Below are 19,205 nucleotides of genomic sequence, written 5' to 3' on the forward strand. Positions count from 1 at the left end.
CGACGCATTACTAAATATTTTGATTTTCAAATGAAAATCGTATCAGTTGTATGAATGTAGAGATCAACTATCAATATGTATCGTGAAAGTTTTCAATAATACTAGATCTTAAAATATTACATATGTCACACTTCTTTCATAAATACTGAAAAATGAGCAAATAAGCCATTTCATAATTAACTTTTTTATATCTAAATTTTCGTTATGTTCTACATCCTAAGCCTATAACGGCTGTACATCATCCAAGAATCGCTTTCGACTTTATTTATTCGAGTAAAATTAAATCTGATCTTGGCGGTGTATTAAGTTGCTCATAACAATATACTACGTTGAATTAGAGGATACATTATTGTCAATTTAGACTGAAGAGAGGAGTCTTTAAAAGTTCTCATATTTTTATCATGAAATAGACAATTCACAATTCTTTTTAGGTACCAAATTTAATTTTTTATAATTTCAATCTAGTTGTAAAAGTTGTCTACAATATAATTATGAGATGAAATATTAAACATTTGTAGATATAAAAACGACGAACGAGAACTAACGGATAACTAATTTATTGCTTTTTTCAACACAAATTATAATCGAAGATAAAAATATGAAATAAAGATGAGATGTAATGTGAATTAAATTTACGTGTTTTATGTTTAGCTTAACTTGACATTAAATAAATCAAACGTTGAATGAATCTTCAGGAAACAAAGCTATTTTATTGAACATTTTCACAGCTGTAAATAATTCATCACCAAACAATCACCAAACTTGTTATTTTTCTGAAGTGTCCAATAAAAGAAAAATAGGAAATTTGGTGTTATAAGGTCGTTTATAACTAATTTTAAAATGTTTTTATACACCAATATGCACTACACGAGTTATGTAGCATATTTAATTCTATTTATTCTATTGAAAGTCAGTCTGTCATAAGATAATATTTTCCCATGTTCAAAGGAATAAATGTATGCAAATGACTATTGCTTATCTTTAATTCTACTATGGGTAATATTTGATAAAGTTTACAACCAATGTGAAATTTATTATATATATATATATATATGTGATACGAAAAGTAGGATTTAGTTATATAACAATTTGAAATTTCGCACAAAGCTACTCGAGTTATATAACAAATACATATAATTTTCGTATATATCTTCATGTGAGTTAGTGATTCAATTTCTTGTCTCAATATATATATATAAAGAAATAAGTCACTCTTTGCGATCTAGCTGTGTAGTTTGAAGGAAACAATAATGTTGAATGGTATAATAAGAGGACATATTGGTATCTTGTTCAGTTTCTGAGCATTATTCTTCTATACACCATTTTATTTTCCCCTCGTTCTTTTCCTATAAATATTTAAATGAATTATTTTTAAAAGTGATCTTAAGATTCTATCACAAACCATATAAATCAATGAAACTCTGTTCCCTACCACTATATATATTATATATGTTGCTTCACCAACCATTTCGAATTATAAAAAGCTTTACGATAATAATGAACACTATGTGTTGTCACAGTATCATCATTGAATAACAAAAAAGGCATGGGACACATAACAAAATACAATTCTCTTCAACATTTGTGTCAAAAAATGACTATGGTATGACTACTATTATGGTTATTTCTTAGAGGCTTAACTGGTTTAAACTTACTAATGCTATCTCTAACTAGCCAACCAGAACATGAAAGAACTCACTACAAATAATGTATTTAAAATCTTTCCAAATTCGGCCAAATTATAAAATTTAGGAAATATCCAACTTATCAGGTTTTAACTAGAAAAATATATAACTTCCATAAAATGTATTATGTAGACGCTAGAATTGTTTCATAAAAAATATAATATAGGCTTTAAGGTTCTGTCTTAGATTTTTTTATATAGTAGTGGGCTTAACTAAGGAAGCCTAAACAGCTGCAACGGCATTAACTCAGTAATATAACATAAGTAAAGAATTAGAAATGCCAAACTGTATTGAAAATGCATTTTGATATAAAAATTGATGATACACTATGGAAAAACGATTAAAAAAAGCTTTTAAAAGACACTCAAAGAGAGCAACCCTTGCCCAGCAGTGTTTTTGACATCCGCTGCCTGCAGCCTAGAATATACACCAAACCAAACACTCCCCATTATCGGAGCTGGTGCAAGGATCATTTTTGTATCTCAACTTTTGAATGTTTTTGAAAACTTCGTGGTTTTAATTTTAGGTGTGACTTTTTTGTATTACATTCAACAAGATATAATTAGTCATGTATCTCAAGACAGCTGGTATGGATATTAAAAATTTTCTTAAAATAAAGTAGAGAATAACATTTGGATCTCTTTAGGTCATCTTTAGATTAACAAAGAGGATGACCTAAGAAGATCGAAACGTTGTTCTCTTCTTTATTTTAATAAAAGTTTTAATGCCCATACCAGCCGTCTTTATCTACATTTTAACTTCAAGTGGGTTTATCATCATCACGTACTTAGTCAGTTATTGACCAGTAAATCCTCTCGGGACATGAAACGTTTGCATCAAATTTGACCAAAGTTTTTTTGAAATTATACAGTTCTCACTCACAGAATGGAAAATTTTATCTCCGCTGTAGAATGAGATGAAACAAAAACTATTACATTTTTTGTACCATCCAATGAAGTTGATTTCAGCCAAAAAGACTGTACCTATAAGTTACCTGTAGTTTATGTTATGGAGACACTTAATACAAATGCTTTAATTCATTTCCAATCTTTATTTTGCATAACAATTACTCATTTTTACTGGGTGCTTATTTTATTTGCATGGTAAATAACGTTAAGTACAACAATTTCTTTTGTAAGGTTACAATGATAAGGCTCTATAGAGATGACAGTTTAACCTTACCTTATGAGTACACGGTTATCAAAAATTTCAAGAGTTAAAACAACAATAATCACATTATTTCCACAACTGGTTTGGGGTTAGCATTTTGATAATATATTTTCATAAAATTTAATGCACTGCTTTTATTCTCTAAATTTAAATTCCTAATTGTCTTCTTTTGACATCAATTGCAAGCCTTTATAATTTTATTTTCCACCTTTCCATACCTTTTAAGATAATCATAACCTTTTTTTATTAAAATTCTCCTTTAATTTATTAAATATTTTTGACAAATATTAAACTTCTATGTAAAAAATGAGTTGTATTTCTATATTTACACATTTCCTCATATATATTTACAACACATACATGACTCTTCATCAAACATGTATTTGTGTTCACTTTAAAGCATTACATTCAACATAAAAATGAGGTAGAGTAAATTATGCAATTATAATACTTAAACAACCTGTACAAAATTTCACACTCTAACGCACAAAGCCTTTTATTTTTAGTCTCACCTTAATACTATGTTTTTGGACCATCCTTTGCCAAATGAAATAACCAATCAAAGGTTAATGTACTTGCTCCTCCTGTGTGATATCTGCTTCTATTGTTTGTCTGAGCAGCGTTACTTCCTCAACTGTAAGGAACAAGTGGAAAGTTATTTGTTTTTATTTTTAATTCAAACATATTAACATGAATAAATACAGTACAAAATATCAATACATCATTTTTTATACTTTACCTGAGATTTGGTGATGCAATTTCATTTCACTGTCTAATGTCACTAAATCGGAACAATTATTTACTTTGCATTAGAAAGTAAAATAACTATTATTTTTATTATATCTTATTGAATCCATTTAGGATGCTTTCCAAAAGTAGCTTTGAATTTTACGTTAAATTACAAACATACGTGACAACAAAATTTTCGATACTCACCTACAGGAACCATTTCCCTAAATCCAGTCACTGTTCTCACAGTAGAAACAGGCACTGATAATTGACTAACTTCTTGCAAAGGAAACAGCCTAAAGAGAATTGTTTGGTAAAACAAAATCATTCACTTCAAATCCTCTTTGTACTTATGTCAAAGAAAAGGGGATCTAGATTTTATTACCTGCACTGCCATTTCTAACCTGCTTTATGATTTTTAAAATCCAGAGATTTGCATTTCCCAAAATTTATATGAATAACATAATGTGTCTACAACACCCTCTTTGATTTGAAATATAATAAGTTGATATTATGACAAGGAAAATTGTTAATTTATGTAAAGGAGATAATCCAAATTAAAATTAACGATTCTTAACAGAAATACAATTCTGAAATATACGAAAACGCTTATAATGATGCCTTGTTTTTTTCATGAGGAATACCATTACTTGGGAAATAGATTACTTTATAGGTTTTCTGGTTTAGATACATACTAAATATAATATTATATGAAAAAGAACTGATGTAGTGTTAATCATCACATGTATGGCAAAACATCTCGCCAATTGGAAAAAATACCAAATCTTAATTTACAGATGACGAGAAATCCATTTGAAGTAAAAATGTATTCTCAAGGCGTCTGGTATGGGTATTAGTACTTTAATTAAAATAAAATACAGAACAACGTTTCGACCTTCTTAGGTCATCTTCAAGTTAACAAAGAAAGAGTTTTAACTTTGTAACGTTGTTCTGTACTTTATTTCAATTAAAGTTTTAATATCAATACCAGCTGTCTTGAGGATACACATTTACACATATTGTTATCTCAAGCACATTTTAACTATGTTATAGCTCTTAGTGTACAAATATAAAAAAAATGAGACTCATCTTGGTAATTGATGCAGGAAGTTTGATAGAAACTACATCGCCTGTTCAGTAGAGTCAATTAACATTATTCAGAACCAGATTTATTTATGATGTTTTTTTCGCATTTAATTCCCTGATTTTTTAAACAAATATAATTTCGACAAAACCAGTATTTTATTGATGAAGTTTTATTATATATGCAGGTCAAGTTACAACAAATTAACGTTAACCTAATTAGGAAATTATTTGAAGTAACATATTAGTACCTTCATTGAACCAAGATGTTATTACGTCTATCTGATATTTAAGAATAAATTTTAAATATCCAGTATTTAGACTATGGTAAAATAAATTATTAACAAGTGAACAATTTGTTTAACAAGGAATTGAGAGCATTGAAAATACCAATGATTTGTAAAAGATAACAGTAAGAAAATCTTTCACGTTCATACCTCTACGAGGTTGATGGTCATGTTTAATTGAATTTGCTCGTAATATCACAAACAAATTACCACGAAATGGAGAAAATTCACTTAGGAGAACAAATATGACTATAAAATTTTTTTTCTCGAACAAAAAGAAGGTTGAAATGGTGAAATTTCCTAAAAATGACGTTAGAGCTCTTTAGTCCCAAATGTATTTGTGTTTATTTAAAAAGCAAGGTAAATAATGTAGAAATTAATGGAAACTTACTCATCTCTATGGGGTTGTTCCACTTGACCTGGAAGTAAAATGAATTACAAAGAGCCTTCTATTACGACCAAAACTTAATACTTGATGGTAAAACTTACTAATGATGATTTTGTTTTTTACCCATAAAATTGGAAATCCAATGAAAATGAATTTACACGATATTATATTACAATGTGTGTATGTACGTGTAAGGATTATTTCATATAAAAGTTATAGTTTAATGTTAAGGAATGCAAAAAATCAAAACATATTCCATTATTTCTTTTTATAACAATGTTAAACAAACATTATTAGAAGTGCAGGTTATAAAAATTGTTCGTTATGAGAATAGCTTTAAAAAAGGTTATTTTTATCGTCTTGTTCATCACGATAAAATATACACTTATATCTTTCGAAACAATATGGTAATAAACCAATTCACTTTCAATATTACTATATCATATTGCTAGTAAAATATAAAGGAGAAAAATTACGTTCCTGACGCTGGCAGACCTAGCATATCATCTTTACGCATGCGCACGCACACAAATGTATATCGACTAATATAAAAACGAATTTAAAAACTTGGCGATTTTACCTAGAATAAACTATTTCTAATATCAAGAGAAAAAAAAATAATATTGTGTATTTCACGTGTGATAAGCATTGCTTAGAGCTATTGTCGATAGCCCAAGCAGATAAATAAAGATATTGAAACATGTTACATTTGTTTTGCACCCAACTTAATGGCTGTCATTTAAGAATTATGCTGCATTTAAATGACGTTTTAATCATATCTGAATAAAATGTAAACGGAAATTTATCTCTATTTCTGACGTTATGCCTTCATATTGAAACACATTTTGGATCATTTACAGAATTGGTTTTCTTTCATTATTTCTAAAGTCTTATCATTTGCATTTTTGCGACCCAATTAAGTAGTGTTGCCTTCGGCTTTTGAGATACGTTTAGCCTACATAAATTGTACCGTTTTCTGTAATCTACTGACAGAGACAACTGTCCGATTCTCTATTAAAACTTATCTCTAAAAACCACCGCGCGTTAGAAGAGGAAATTTCTGTCATCAGATATGCATCAGGAATTAAAGTGTATACATTTTACGCTACCACTCAGAAATTATAGTGTCTGCTTGTAATACTCGAGGCAAACGAGCATTGGATTCAGGATGTAATTGGAAAGACCGCAGAGAAAGATCCGCTGCTAGAGGGTGCTTAGTTAGTCATGGGCCGAACAAACCATAAAATATGGCTGTTCGATCAACTCAAGCGAAAGGAATGCAGATTGTCAACACTGGTAAAAGCGTATCTATGACTATAATTTTATAACTAATAAGCATTACCATGGGTAACCTTGGACATATGAAGCTTTCTATTAAAGTATATGCAAGAAATATATATGCTTCATCTGCCGTACTTATGTCATGTAGCATTAAAAAGCTTTTAACTCGCATCGTATTAGAACCCAAAAAAAGTTTAGCTTTTTTTTTAATATTATAGTTTTACAAACATAACATGAGAAATGTCGTACTAGATCATGTGTGAAAATATGTATATTAAATTTCTTATTTCTAATAACAAAATACCAGTTTAAAGGCGTCAAACTTTACTAATATTTCGTTTTTATCTTTATTGTTGTTGCTGTTAATATTTAAAATGTTTGAAAAAAATTATCCAATAAGCGAAAGTATTTATCCCACACTTCCGGTCTTCATTTAAAACTATTTTGTATTTTATTTTTAGCCACATAATTCTGGTTTTAAATAAAACAAAAAAAGCATTATTCTAATATTAAAATACGCAGACACGTGCTAAATTTATTTGCCTGAAGACACATATAATAGTATTAATTTATAATTGAGCTACGCCCCTCGCTAGTGCAGCGGTAAGTCTACGGATTTACAACGCTAAAATCAGGGGTTTGATTCCCCAAGGTGGGTCCAGCAGATAGCTCTATGTGGCTTTGCTACAAGAAAAACATACACACTTATAATTGAACTTTGACTCAAATAATTAAAAAAAATGTATATTTCTTTCTATACCTTAAAAATTAAACAACGATAATTATAACTTATTCCAACAATTTTTTAGTGATTACATTCCAATTAGCAGATTAGGAACAGCGATGCTGTTGGTTGGTCGATGTAAAAAATGATTTCACGTCCGTTTATTTAAAGCATATGTGAATTGTTTGATGTTCAGTCTCCACATGCACTGTTTTGAATTAAAAGCACTATTCTTTTCATGAAACTTTTTAACAAACCTGAAAATTGGGAGTGTTGCCTCCTGTGACATCGAGAAATGATAAACCCAGCAGCTGTCAGAATAATAACAAATGCAACAGCTCCAGCAATTGCAGCCACTAACAGACGGACTTCGATGTCACCTGAATCATCTGAAAAGTTGATAGCATGGATAAAATAAGATATATTTCGTTGCAATGAAACATCAATTTTCCAGCCATGTGAATTAGAAGTGCACATTAATTTATTTCTGTTTTGCTACTTCGATTCATTTCTAATTTACAAACATTTCACACGTAAATAAATATTGAATGAGGGTGGAAGGTTTCTATAGAATTAAGCTACACCATGGGCTATCTGTGCTCTGCCCATAACGGTTATCAAAACCCTGTTTTTAGCAGTGTGAGTCCACAGACATACTGTTGTTCTACTGTATACTGTAAAGTAACCTTTGTTGGAATGTAAAATAAGGCAGTTCAATCAATTATTTCACGGACTTTGTTGATGGCAGGACTGTTGATGACTTTGATATTTTTTTGTTGTTTGTTTGCTTGGAATATTTTCTGAATTTGTACATTACATGCAACAGTTTTGATGTTAAAATGTAAGTTTATTTTACCCAAACTTTTGAAAAATCAAGAAAGAAAGCATATTTAATTATACATTAGAAAATAACCAGTTTATTATCAGTTTGAAATTCTGAAATTTTGTATTGGACAATATATTAACTTTGTTACTAATTTTTTGCTTCATTTTTAATGCTTAATATTGGGTCTTACCTATATTAACTTGTATATAAAAATGGTTGGGTTGGGTTTGTTTAGAATTTCGCGCAAACTTACTCGAGGGCTATCTGCGCTCGCCGTCCCTAATTTAGCAATGTAAGACAAGATGGAAGGCAGCTAGTCATCACCATCCATCGCCAACTCTTGGGCTACTCTTTTACTAACGAATAGTGGGATTGACCGTCACATTATAATGACCCCACGATCCTACGATTACGAGTGGAGTGCCTTAACCACCTGGCCATATAAAAATGAACTGAAAGGTAAAGTTTGTTTGAATTTCGCGCAAAGCTACATGAGGGCTATCTGTTCTAGCCGTTCCTATTTTTGCAGTGTAAGACAACAGAGAAGCCAACTAGTCATCACCACCACCGCCAACTCTTTGGCTACTCTTTTACCAACAAATAGTGGTATTGACTGTTACATTATAACGCCCCCACGACTGAAAGGGCAAACATGTCTGGTGTAACGGGGATTCCAATCCGCGGCCCTCAGATTACCAGTCAAGTACCTTAACCACCTGGCCATGCCAGGCCATATAAAAATGAACTGAAAGGTCTGTGTAAATTTATTCGTGACAATTACCCGATTAAAAACATTACTAAAATTACTGAAAAGTAGTTATGTTTTCAATCAGGTAGTTTTTGCGGATGAATTTGCTCCTGCACTTTACCTTTTAGCTGTTGTTTTGCAGAGGCTGTGCGAGCCCTCATAATTACTGATTTGCTTCTCCCAATATTATTTGAAGCATATAACACAACACTAAAGGTCGAGTCTGGCGGTAACGTCTGAATTCCAAACACAGGTATCGTGTCCTGCGTTATGTTAGCCAGGAGTCTGTGCTCCATTGCTGTTACTTCATACACTTCCATGTGGAAAGTTTGGTTGAGTCCTCCGTTGTAGCCGTCCTGGCAATGAACAGAGAAACCGGTGGCTGATTGGTCGAAAATAACACAATTTTTTAGAAAATCGGGTTTGTCTGAAAAAAAGAAAGGTCGTTTATAAAGGGAAATAGTTTGACAGTTACAATGTACATTTTAAATAAAATATTGTTATATATATATATGAAGAAAATTTAATTACACTGATGTTTATAGTTGTTACATTGATCCAATACGCGGATCACATTCTCTTCCAAACTTTATGCAGACAACTAGAATAAATAACATAAATAACAATTCATAACTGTCAAAACCCAGTCCATATTTTAAGTTCACACGAGACTATATCTGAATTATTAGTAAATAAAAAATATTATTCATTGCATAGTGTGAAGATAGGTATAAACCTGATGTAGATAGTTTACATAACTTTCGAAAATCGTTTTTTTATTCTATTGTATGGAAAACTAATACTGTAAACATAATGGTATATTTTTTTCATATCTTTCAAGAAATCAAAAGTAGCTAAGAAATTATCTTCTTAAAACGGTTGCCACAATTATGTTGCAATTTACGATTTAAGAAAGTAAACCATAACGTATTAATACGTTTGCGTACTGTAGTCGATGTTCGTAATGTTGAAAGAACAACAACAAAAATAAAAACATTATTCGACTTCCATATTTTACTCGTTCTTGTCTTTCTGTTATTCTTTCTAGTACTGATATTTTACCACAGCTAAAACGTCTTGTAACTGCACGTGAGGAAACTAAAACAAAATCATAACCCAACTTTATGAGATTGTTGCGGTAATTATGTAATCAAATACAATCTATACATTTTAAATCCCCATACTAACCATTATTCTTTTTTTAAAGACTACAAAAATTCGTATTTCGAGTATTTGATTGAATTGCATGGTTTCAATCGCAGTGAGAACATTAAATAATTATACTTTAAGGTAAGAATATTCAGTTTATTTTCAGTACTTTAAAAAAAAAAGTAGATTAAAGCTATACGCTTAAGATTATAAAATGTCAGCAAATAATTTAACCTACCTACCGGAAGAAGGTGGAAAACACACGGCACTTCTTGAACACCAACACTGTTGCTCGCTTTACATACGATGACTCCGTAATCTGAATTTTTTGATGGAGTATAGACTAAGGTGCTTAAACTCATATTTTCTTTATATCCGTTCACTTCTTCTATGTGTGCAGAACGTTTTAAGTACCACTGAAACTTAAGGTCAAGAGGATGTGCTTCAACCAAGCATTTTAGTGTTACGCTACTGTTTCTCATAACTCTGAATTCTTGTTGTTTCCTTTGGTCACAGATGGGAGCAACTGTTGTTAAGAAATTTTCAAAATATATACTAATAAGTTATCAAAATTATTATATGGAATTAACAAAACCAGTAAATATAATTCCTAAATAATATTTTCAAATTATTATCTTGAAGAATGTTTTTGAGCATTCCATTGTTATTCTGTTGTTGTTGTTTTAAATTAAGCACAAAATTATACAATAGGCTATCTGTGCTCTGCCCACCACGGATATCGAAACCCGGTTTTTAGCGTTGTAAATCCACAGACATACCGCTCAGCCACATTGTTATTCTTTCTTTAAATGAACATATATGTATGTATGTTCGCATCATCAGTTTTTAAAGTTATAAAAGCAGATGATGTTATGTCCCTCGATGGGATTTACAACGTTAAAATCAATGATTCGATTCTCCTCGGTGGACACAGATGACAGTGCGATGTGGCTTTGCTATCAGAAAGTACACATACGTAATGTTATCTGTCAACTTATAACCTGGAGCTAGATATAACTTCTATACTACGCAGAGCGCAATTAGTATTATTGAAATAACTATCGAATGCATACTACAAATAAGGACACTGCATATAACATCACTTTCCAAACGTGTCTTCATCAGTTAATTTCAGTACATTTTGGTGTCAGTGGTTGTCATACACACATTCATATCGTAACTGCTTTATCTAAAGACTCGCAGATTTCAAAATTTCGTAAAAACAGGGCAGTTTGCTGTTGCAGTATTGAAAACAGCAGTCACAAAATGTTTTCTGTGGAGCGTTTTACTTATATATCACGCATGTCATATTTCCAAACTTTTAGTAACAGAAGATCAAGTTTTTACTATTCGATAGCTAGTCATTTTATGGGTATATATATCCCCACTGACTGCGACATAAACATGTATACATACAAGCATAAAAGCCTTTTCCAGACAGTATAATTAAGTACCATGTTATTTTCAAGCTAAAAATATAATTTTTGGCTTCTCTTTTTTAAATTGTCAAATGTATTTTTTCAGGCAATGTTTCTAATCATCAAAACGAAAACGTATTATTAAAGAGAAATATTTTATCCCTAAAGCGGTTACTAATAACAATAAACACAATATTTTCAAGGCTGCTGTTCCCTAAGTGGGACATGGTTAGTTTGTTTTTAGATTTGTATCATTTAAATCCGGCGTTTGACTCCCCATAGTGGATACACCAGATAGCTGAATGTGACTCTTCTATAAAACAAACACAGTAATTCCTTTTTTTTTTAATACGTAAATACTCTAAGAATCATCAAGCTACACGGTACTCTGTTTATTCATTGTATTTAGTAATTCACAACAGTTACGCACATTTCAGGTCAAGGGTGATTGCATTACTCTCAGCTCTTCCTACGTCATTATAAGCTGCACAATGATATCTTCCTCTGTTCTGTGGTTTTAAACTACTTATCTCCAACGTTGTATTTGTTATAATGATGTTCTCACTTTGATGTCTTTGTAACACACGATTGTTCTTCATCCACTCTAACTTCTTCAAGGTCGGGTTTGCTTTTGCGACACATTTCAAGAAAAGCTCATCTCCTTCGGAAAGGTTTCTCAAGTCTACATTTGCCTCGGTCGTCAAAGATGTTTGTGGTAGATCTTTAATTAAGAAATGAGAGAAATAAAAACCCATTTTTTGTCATTGTATTGTTCGTACTATGACCTTATAGTCAAGATATTAATACAAAGCGAGGTAATAATTATTTACTTATAACAGTTTGTCTGATAAAGTATGATGTACAGCTTGGTCAATTCATTCAACTAAGTTATATCCATGAAAATTTCGGGAGACAATAACTTACAATGAATATCCAATATTCGTCCGTCCTCTAAGCCACTGTTTGGTATCACTGGATTATCTGCTCGGCAAGACAAATAACTTCCGTTGTCTTCAACAGATGGGGTGAAACTCAATTTACTGAAAGTGGAATTATCAGTTTTCGCAGTCACTGCTGATGTAGTAAGTTCTTTGTTTCCTTGCCACCAAGAGATATGAGCCGCTGGTTTAGAACCGTAACTATAGCACTGGAGCTGAGTTCTTTGGCCAGCAATTAAAGGATAGTGTGGGGAAGTTATCTTCACGAGTAACGGCTTAACTGTTGATGATATGTTAAGAAGGAACAAAATTAACATGAGTAAATCACATTGGAGTAAATTTAAGAATCAATATAAACTTATAACGTTCCGTAGGTGAACGTAAAATTTCTTATTTTGATATATCAGTAAGATGTATTAATTATTCAAAATTCAATAAGATAAAATAATTGTTCAAAATCTAATAAGATCAATAATTATTCAAAATTCAATAAGATAAAATAATTATTCAAACACCAATATGATAAATAATTATTCAAAATTCAATAAGATAAAATAATTATTTAAACAAGTATAACTTACGTTATTTCCTCTGCCTGCCTTATTCATATTTTCCTACCTACCTATCAGTTTTTTCCATATAAGCAGTCATAGCCGAGACATGGCTAATGAAAAGTAAAAAAAAAAGATCTCACAGATTAACTTACTGTAATCTTGCCTAAAAGAAGCCCCCGCTAGTATAGCAGTACGTCTACGGATTTACAACGCTAAAATCAGGGGTTCGATTCCCTTCGGTGGGCTCAGCAGATAGCCCAGTGTAGCTTTGCTATATTTGGCGTACTATATTTGGTCTAAATTTGTTTTGATGTTATTGCGTTTTTAAAGTAGTGACATAAAGGCAAAGCTAATTCTATAAATCATAACCAAACTTTTCATAACACTAACGTGTTCTGCACATAATGTATAATGTCTTATTTGCCGACAAAATGTTAATGTAATGAACTTAAACAGCTGGCTTGTGATATATCCAGCAGTGCTACTTATCTTTTATAAAACTTTTTTATGCGATGTCATAAATAGATATGTTTTTTCCAACATGTAGGTGAACAAGTTTTCTCTAAACTTTGGCAGACAGTATTTAAAGCTCACAAGTTTTACCTTACAATCAAATTTAATCGCCTCCATAACATAACTTCTGAGAAAGATGCTACTTGATGAATAATATTCCTTATGTTTTATTTTTTATTTCTTCAACATTTGATATACGTACTTCCCACATATTAAAATCAGTGAAGTATAGATTCGTTTAGGAGACAATACGTATGGCCTGCTGTAACCACAAACATTTTTAAGTTGCTTTCATTTTTTATGCTTAATAATTTCAAGAAACAGCAAAAGAGAATCATCAAGCCTCGAAATTATTTTAGGCAAAATTAGAGTAAATTAATCTATCAGACCATTTTCTTCCCTTTTCACTAGCTGTATTTTAATGCGGCGATTTTATCACGCATCATGCTCTTAAAAAGCATACCTTAAAACTGAAATTGTTTCAGGCAGAATTACTGTGAATTAATCTATGAAACCATTAGCATGGTCAAATAAATCAGTGAAAAAGTTTGAGTCCGAAACTCAAATTAAATCTCAAAATAGTCAAGAGTTTGTTTGTTTGTTTGTTTTGAATTTTGCGTAAAGCTACTCCAGGGCTATCTGCGCTAGCCGTCCGTAATTTAGCAGTGTAAGACTAGAAGGAAGGCAGCTAGTCACCACCACCCACCGCCAACTCTTGGGCTACTCTTTTACCAACGAATAGTGGGATTGACCGTCACATTATAACTCCCCCACGGCTGAAAGGGCGAGCATGTTTGGTGCGACGGGGATGCGAACCCGCGAATTACGAGTCGCACGTCTTAACACGCTTGGCCATGCCGGGCCACATGGTGAAGAGATGATGGAGCTCACAGATAAAAGTTTGTATCTGAAAAAAAATACACACTCTCGGAACTATTATATGAGCCACTATATCGCGGCTAATAAAATAATACAAGGCTAGTGGTACGCTTCTGATACATTAAAGTCAGTAGGCGTGAATGAAGATATATTATCTGGAAATATTAGCCATTACATCAAAATTGAGAATGAAAAAATTAAGTACGTTATTTCAGCTGAAACAAATAACGCACTAAAATCTCTAACGTCACATACAATAAACAAATATTGAATGTAAATAGCTACTAACGGATCATTTTTACAATGACTGTGCTGCTTGCAGGTAATGTCAGATTGCTGTTCGATGACTTACACGTCAGACTCGAAAAATCGTCTTTTCTGTCCAAACTTTGAATTACAAGCTCATTCCTGATTTTATCTCTCGTAACTATATTTGAGGAATCATCAAACAGTTTTGAATTTTTCCACCAGGTGACATTAGGAAGAGGCTTTCCTGAAAAGTAAAATCCATTTTAATTAATAGGAGTCTATTATTTATGTTGTAATAAGGATATCTATTTGAGAAACGAAATATATATAACAGCAACAATCCTCTGAAACTTAAAGGGAACATGGATTAACATTAATCCTAAATGAAATTATTCGAAAAAGAGAGAAATAAATTATTTAAATAAATATATTATTGGTAGTCTAATTATTAATAACATGTTGCAAGTTTTATTTCGCTAAACTAGTGTCCATTTTGCGAAATTCAATATGTGGATTACAATAACGTAAAATCAGAGCTCTGGAGAAACTTGCTTCACATAATGGATGTTTATTAAAAGTGAGTTTCTTTTTCAGAACAAATGAAGATGCATCCACATAAGTTTTTTTCACAACTAATGTAGTACAACAAGACTACCAATGTTAAAAAAAAACAACGTATTATTTTACATCTGATGAAAGAAAAACATTGTATTGACCATGGTGCGTAAGATCAAGTGGTAAGAGAAAACACCTACTTAATATAATTTTATATATTCCTACATTTATTTTAGCATTATCTGAGTAACAAAATAAGCTATACCGCCCACAGACACGCAAGTAATAGCAATAGTATCCCCTTCTTGAAGTCTCTCAATTGAGCTTTGGAGCGTTTCTTCGTTTTGGTCAACAATGAACACCCTTCTGGGAGGTACTGAAAAAATAAAAAAGAAGCAAAGAATATATGGGTTATAGTTGTTTGTTTCTTATTAAGCACATAGCTACGCAGAGGGCTATCTTTGTTGTTCTTGACACAAATATCGAGACCCAGTTTTTAGCGCTATATGCCTTCAGACTTAATTCTGAGCTTAAGGGATTATATGAAACTAAAAGTCGTTGGTTTGAGCTGTTTTCTGGGTAACATGAACAAGGTTTAAATAAATAAAAAAAATAAAAAAATACATACTGAAACATAATTTATTCTATTTTTTGTACCATGGATGTTATCATTTCAAGTACAGTCTAGTAAAACTGTGCTATGAATAGCAGATATATATATTCAGAGTTGCATATATTTTGTGACCAATAATTTCTTTAGCAAAGAACACTTAAATGATATATATATACTTATATGTATGAACAACCATTTAGTTTTCCCTTTCTTCGTATTTATTCTTTATTTGTACAATAGTATATTCAAGAACATTCATCTCCAATACAGTTTTGTACAAGAGATAATGAAAATATTTTTACTAACACTTCCTTGGTATTTGATTAATTCAAGAATATATGGTATCAAAACAAATTGCTTTTAGTGCGATATATGTAACGTGTATGAATTTAGTTATTATAAGTTACAGTCTCTCTTTCTCGATATTTTATTCATGCAATTCAATACAGTGATTTAATTTAAAATATTGTTTTCGTGACACGTTTATTGTATAATTCTAGAATAAAATGTCTCGACAAGCGTATTCGAGTGTGTGTTTTCTTATAGCAAAGCACATCGGGTTATCTGGTGAGTCCGTTGAGGAGAATCGAACCCCTGATTTTAGCGTTGTAAATCCGTAGGCTTACTGCTGTACCAGCAAAGGACGTCTTTTAGAGAATATCATTAACCCATTAACAGTAAGTAACAGATACTAATCTTAGTTATTTAAGCTTTAAACACGTTAACATAAAACTTTGAATTGCCTTTTTGTCTCTATTTTATAACACGTGGTGTTTAGAACAAGATATTTTGTAAGGGAATCTGTTTAAAGCGATCACCACAGTATTGAAATATTGCCTACAAGTTAAAGCAAAAACAAAATTTGAGCATTGCAAATTCAAACAAAGAGTTTCTAAAATAAAGAGATTCAATTCCCAAATATTTTCATTATTAAAAATGATTTTAAATTAATTAGTATTTTTAAGAGATATTTGCACACATCTATTCAAGGGCTACATATGCTAGCTGTCCATAATTTTGAAACGTTTGACCGAATAGTGAGAGTTGATCATTACTATTATATCTCTCCTACGTCCCAAACTGTAGAGCGTGAATTTTGCTACTTTGTTGTTTGTTTTTTCGGTAAAAGGACACGAGCGATGCACCTGCAGATCTCACTACAGCACTATAACACTTGGCCACATTTGGCCTGTCTTGACTAATGTAAACCGTAACGCTTCATCTGCAGTGTTAAAATATAGGCACGGTATAAATTTCATAAGATACTTCTACTAGCTCAAGATTATTGGTTAAAAAATAATATTGTGCATTATAATGTGCTTAAAATATAACATTTTCAAACACAAAATTGTTATGAAATATACATAGTAATACTTTCAAGTTGAACTTGGATAAAAATTAAAATAATCACAATATGGCAAAAATTGTGTTATACAAACTTAACAAGTCAAAATTTGATGTTCTTAAATATTAAACCTTTCGTTTTTTTTCTTGCTGTGTTATGATACTTAACTTAAGAAGTTATTTTTAGTATTCTATCATACATCATTTTCAGAAATTTAAATGAATACTAACAAAGAAATACACAGATGGAACAGAACTTTACTGATGTCGCAAATTTAAAATCCAGTATCTTATGTAAAATGATAAATCAGACCAAAGCAATAAGTTACATGAGGTTATTAAGGAAAATGAAAATTTTTGTTTTGTTTAAATAAATGTTTTCCTCAGTATTGTATTTTTATTTTTTCCAGAAGCTCAGAGTTTATCAACCAATATATTCAAATTGGTAAAAGAAGTAAAATGTTTATATTATACACGGTATACGTGTTTAGAAGAAACAAATTCTATATCCTCGTGTCTGCTGTTAAAATAATATTGTCTGCATACACTTGAGTTGTTTCCGTGTCAGAAATAAAATCATCAAAGCTTTGGGAATAAAGGTTTCCACGATACTCTGTTTGAGCCGTACATTCAGTAATTACTTTGTTCTTGGGGAATAAGGGACTCTACACAATAGTCTTTTCGACTCGTAAATTCATTAATTACATTGTTATGCTAACATAATACAAAATAATTTAATAAATGTTAGTACACGCCAAACAATAATTTTAAATAGAAGTAGAGAAAAACAACAAAATCCTTGAACTATTGTTTAAATTGGTTGAAAGGGAATACCAGATTAGTAGTAAAACTTATAAGTTCTAAGAAAAGAAAGATGTATTAGTGGATATAAATAGGCATATTATTTTGTAAACTCAAAAATATGGCAAAGAGAGGACTGTTAAAAATAAACTAAAAAGTGCTATTTATCATTTATATGAGTTTCTTTGCCTTGTCAAAAGCAAATATTACGTTAACTCAGTTTGTTACTTTGTATACGTGTCCAGATAACCAGATAACTCCTTCCACAACTCTGGAGATAACAAGATCAAAATTAGTAGGCAAACTTGAAAGGGCAAAGAGCCCCACTTCTCTATCAAAGGGGTACGAAGAAAGACTAAATTCGTCCAGAAAGCCACCTAGGGTCTACGAGAAAGTTATCAGGATTACTGAAACTGAATGTAGCTTTGTAATCTATGTTCATGTTCTCCTGTAGAGTTCGGGGGCGCCATATTTGAAACTGCGTTCATATTCCCACTCTCAAGTTAGCAGGGCTTAACTTGTAACATGTACTCAGATACTTCTGATGTTTATGTGTTCCAATGGGTATTTATTAGAGTACAGATCCTCCTTATGGTAAGTCTAGAAGTAATTGTTGATACTGGAGGAGATGGATTGGTGCAATGTAGCTTCCGTAAACCATGAGGAGGTAGGGGCTTTGAACCTCTCTGGTGCTGACGAAGTTTACTCTGGTTATTAGAAAGTTTTTAAATGCGATATTGGTGGAATACAATTTCCTTCGTAGAGCATTATTAATTGCACGTCTGTAATTTGAAACGTTTAACCAGGATTTTATAATAGTAGTTCACAACGAGTAAAGGTAGATTTTCGTAAATACTAAAGGATATAGGTATCACTTAAGGAAATCCGAATTTGTGATAATTGTAATAAACGCTATATGATTGTTTTGTTTTGTGAAAACAACGCATACAGCAAATAACATTAAAAAGATTTCTATACGTACATCATTTATCCCACTTTTTTATAATATACTAAAAAAACAACAACAAATGAATAACCAGTTATGACAGATGTTTAATTAGCTGGCGACGACAGTTTTGTTTCCTTTTCTGAATTTCTTTACGGAATTTTTATATAAATTTAAAATGCTTGAAATCAACTCATAAAAATAAACGTCATTAAAGATTTAAGACAAAAATATCACACAGATCACCAAGGAGTCTATAAGATAGAAAAATAAAACCTTTTTTGAAGATTTCATTGAATTTAATGTACATATATTTATGAAATTT

The 19,205-nt window shown here is 31.2% G+C and overlaps 1 protein-coding gene across 10 annotated transcripts in view; it reads right to left on the reverse strand.

Annotated features, from left to right (window-relative positions):
* Positions 1-541: 541 nt before the first annotated feature.
* LOC143237753 (protein turtle-like) overlaps positions 542-19,205 on the reverse strand; it is a 36,231-nt gene continuing 17,567 nt past the window's right edge. For 5 of the 10 annotated variants that reach the window (XR_013020234.1, XR_013020242.1, XR_013020236.1 and 2 more), the window contains 11 exons: positions 15,442-15,552; positions 14,662-14,865; positions 12,413-12,706; positions 11,919-12,209; positions 10,309-10,596; positions 9,043-9,348; positions 7,605-7,736; positions 5,346-5,373; positions 3,792-3,880; positions 3,368-3,489; positions 542-1,346 (listed from right to left, as the gene is read on the reverse strand). Coding sequence is in view for 1 of the 10 variants with exons in the window: in XM_076477315.1 (XP_076333430.1) it covers positions 3,422-3,489; positions 3,792-3,880; positions 5,346-5,373; positions 7,605-7,736; positions 9,043-9,348; positions 10,309-10,596; positions 11,919-12,209; positions 12,413-12,706; positions 14,662-14,865; positions 15,442-15,552 (1,811 nt within the window). In the remaining 9 variants the exon portion in view is untranslated. Of the gene's footprint in view, positions 1,347-3,366; positions 3,490-3,791; positions 3,881-5,345; positions 5,374-7,604; positions 7,737-9,042; positions 9,349-10,308; positions 10,597-11,918; positions 12,210-12,412; positions 12,707-14,661; positions 14,866-15,441; positions 15,553-19,205 lie in introns of those variants that run through there. The other 5 variants (XR_013020238.1, XR_013020239.1, XR_013020240.1 and 2 more) reach the window with 4 other exon arrangements.

Source organism: Tachypleus tridentatus, chromosome 13 (assembly GCF_004210375.1).
Source record: "Tachypleus tridentatus isolate NWPU-2018 chromosome 13, ASM421037v1, whole genome shotgun sequence".
Classification (NCBI taxonomy): domain Eukaryota; kingdom Metazoa; phylum Arthropoda; class Merostomata; order Xiphosura; family Limulidae; genus Tachypleus; species Tachypleus tridentatus.